This window comes from Ailuropoda melanoleuca, unplaced genomic scaffold (assembly GCF_002007445.2).
Source record: "Ailuropoda melanoleuca isolate Jingjing unplaced genomic scaffold, ASM200744v2 unplaced-scaffold3697, whole genome shotgun sequence".
Taxonomy (NCBI): Eukaryota; Metazoa; Chordata; class Mammalia; order Carnivora; family Ursidae; genus Ailuropoda; species Ailuropoda melanoleuca.
The window spans coordinates 8,218-9,371 of record NW_023208247.1 but is presented as its reverse complement, the minus strand read 5'-3'; the positions used below and the strand labels follow the sequence as shown (position 1 = coordinate 9,371).

Genomic DNA, 1,154 nt, shown 5'->3' with positions numbered 1-1,154 from the left:
TGGGCTCACACTGATGTCTCCTCAGTTTGCCTCTGGCACAGTAATACACGGCCGTGTCCTCGGTGGTCACACAGCTCAGCTGAAGGGAGAACTGGTTTTTGGACGTGTCAGCAGTGATGGAGATGCAGCCGTGGAAAGTCGGGTTGTAGCTTGTGCTACCTGTCCAGTACCCCATCCACTCCAATGCTCTCCCAGGGCGCTGGCGGATCCAGTTCCAATAGTAACTGCTGGTGACAGAGCCCCCGGAGACAACACAGTTGAGAGAGAGGGTCTGTGAGGGCTTCACCAGTCCTGGGCCTGACTCCTGAAGTGTAAGTTGAGACAGGACACCTAGGGACAAAGAGAGTCATGGTGAGTCAATCCCATCCCAGGGAAAGGCCCCTGTCTATCCCAGAGCCCCCAGAACCTTCCCCAGGGGAGCTGCCAGAAGGCAGAGGAGGGACCACAGCATCTGCATGGCTGTCTGCAGGATGGAGACCCAGCACGCTGGCCTCTGCCTGTGATGCCGATTCCTCTGGGAGCACCCCAGGTGATTTGCTTGTCGGTCCCCGCAGAGAAGGGGAAGCATTAAAAGATCCTGAGAACTGGTGACAGTCACTAGTTCTTGGTGTCCCCAGGGTGGGTGGTGTGAGGACCCATTGAGCCTGTTTCTAGTGACCTAGGCTGAGTTCTGCCTGAATTGTCCTCCAGCCCCAGTTACTTGAGTAGGTTTGTGCTGGACTTGATGAAGATTTGGAAACCTCATGAAGGTTCTCTTGTGTTCTCTTGTCAGGCTGTTCAACTGTGGGCTGCAATTTTAACCTTCAGATTCACCTGTTCACATACCTGGATGTTGAGACAGTAGTCCAGGGTCCAGACCATTATTGCTTGCGTGGTTAGGGTCATTCTCTCCCTCTAATCAGATATGCATCCTGGAAAGTCCTGGAAATGATGGCCCAAGTCGCCATCTACAAAAGGGGGTGTTAGGAACTATACTCAAGTATTTACATAAGGAGACAAGCTCATCCATGTGTATAGCAAGGCAGAGGGATTGGGTGTCAGGTGGGTACACGTTTCTTCTTTTCCTCTTCTTTTAAATTTTATTTAAATTCAACTAACCAACGCAAACTACATCATTAGTTCGGATGTAGTGTTCAATAGTTTATCAGTTGCGT

General features: G+C 51.0%; 1 gene segment (V, D, J or C); it reads right to left on the bottom strand.

Annotated features, from left to right (window-relative positions):
* Nucleotides 1-9: 9 nt before the first annotated feature.
* LOC117798886 lies at nt 10-861 on the bottom strand (the record flags this gene model as incomplete). The annotated part of the segment is given in 2 exon segments: nt 10-304; nt 826-861. Coding segments are annotated over 2 exon segments (331 nt in total), but the record flags the coding sequence as incomplete, so codon positions are not given.
* Between the last annotated feature and the right edge of the window lie 293 nt (nt 862-1,154).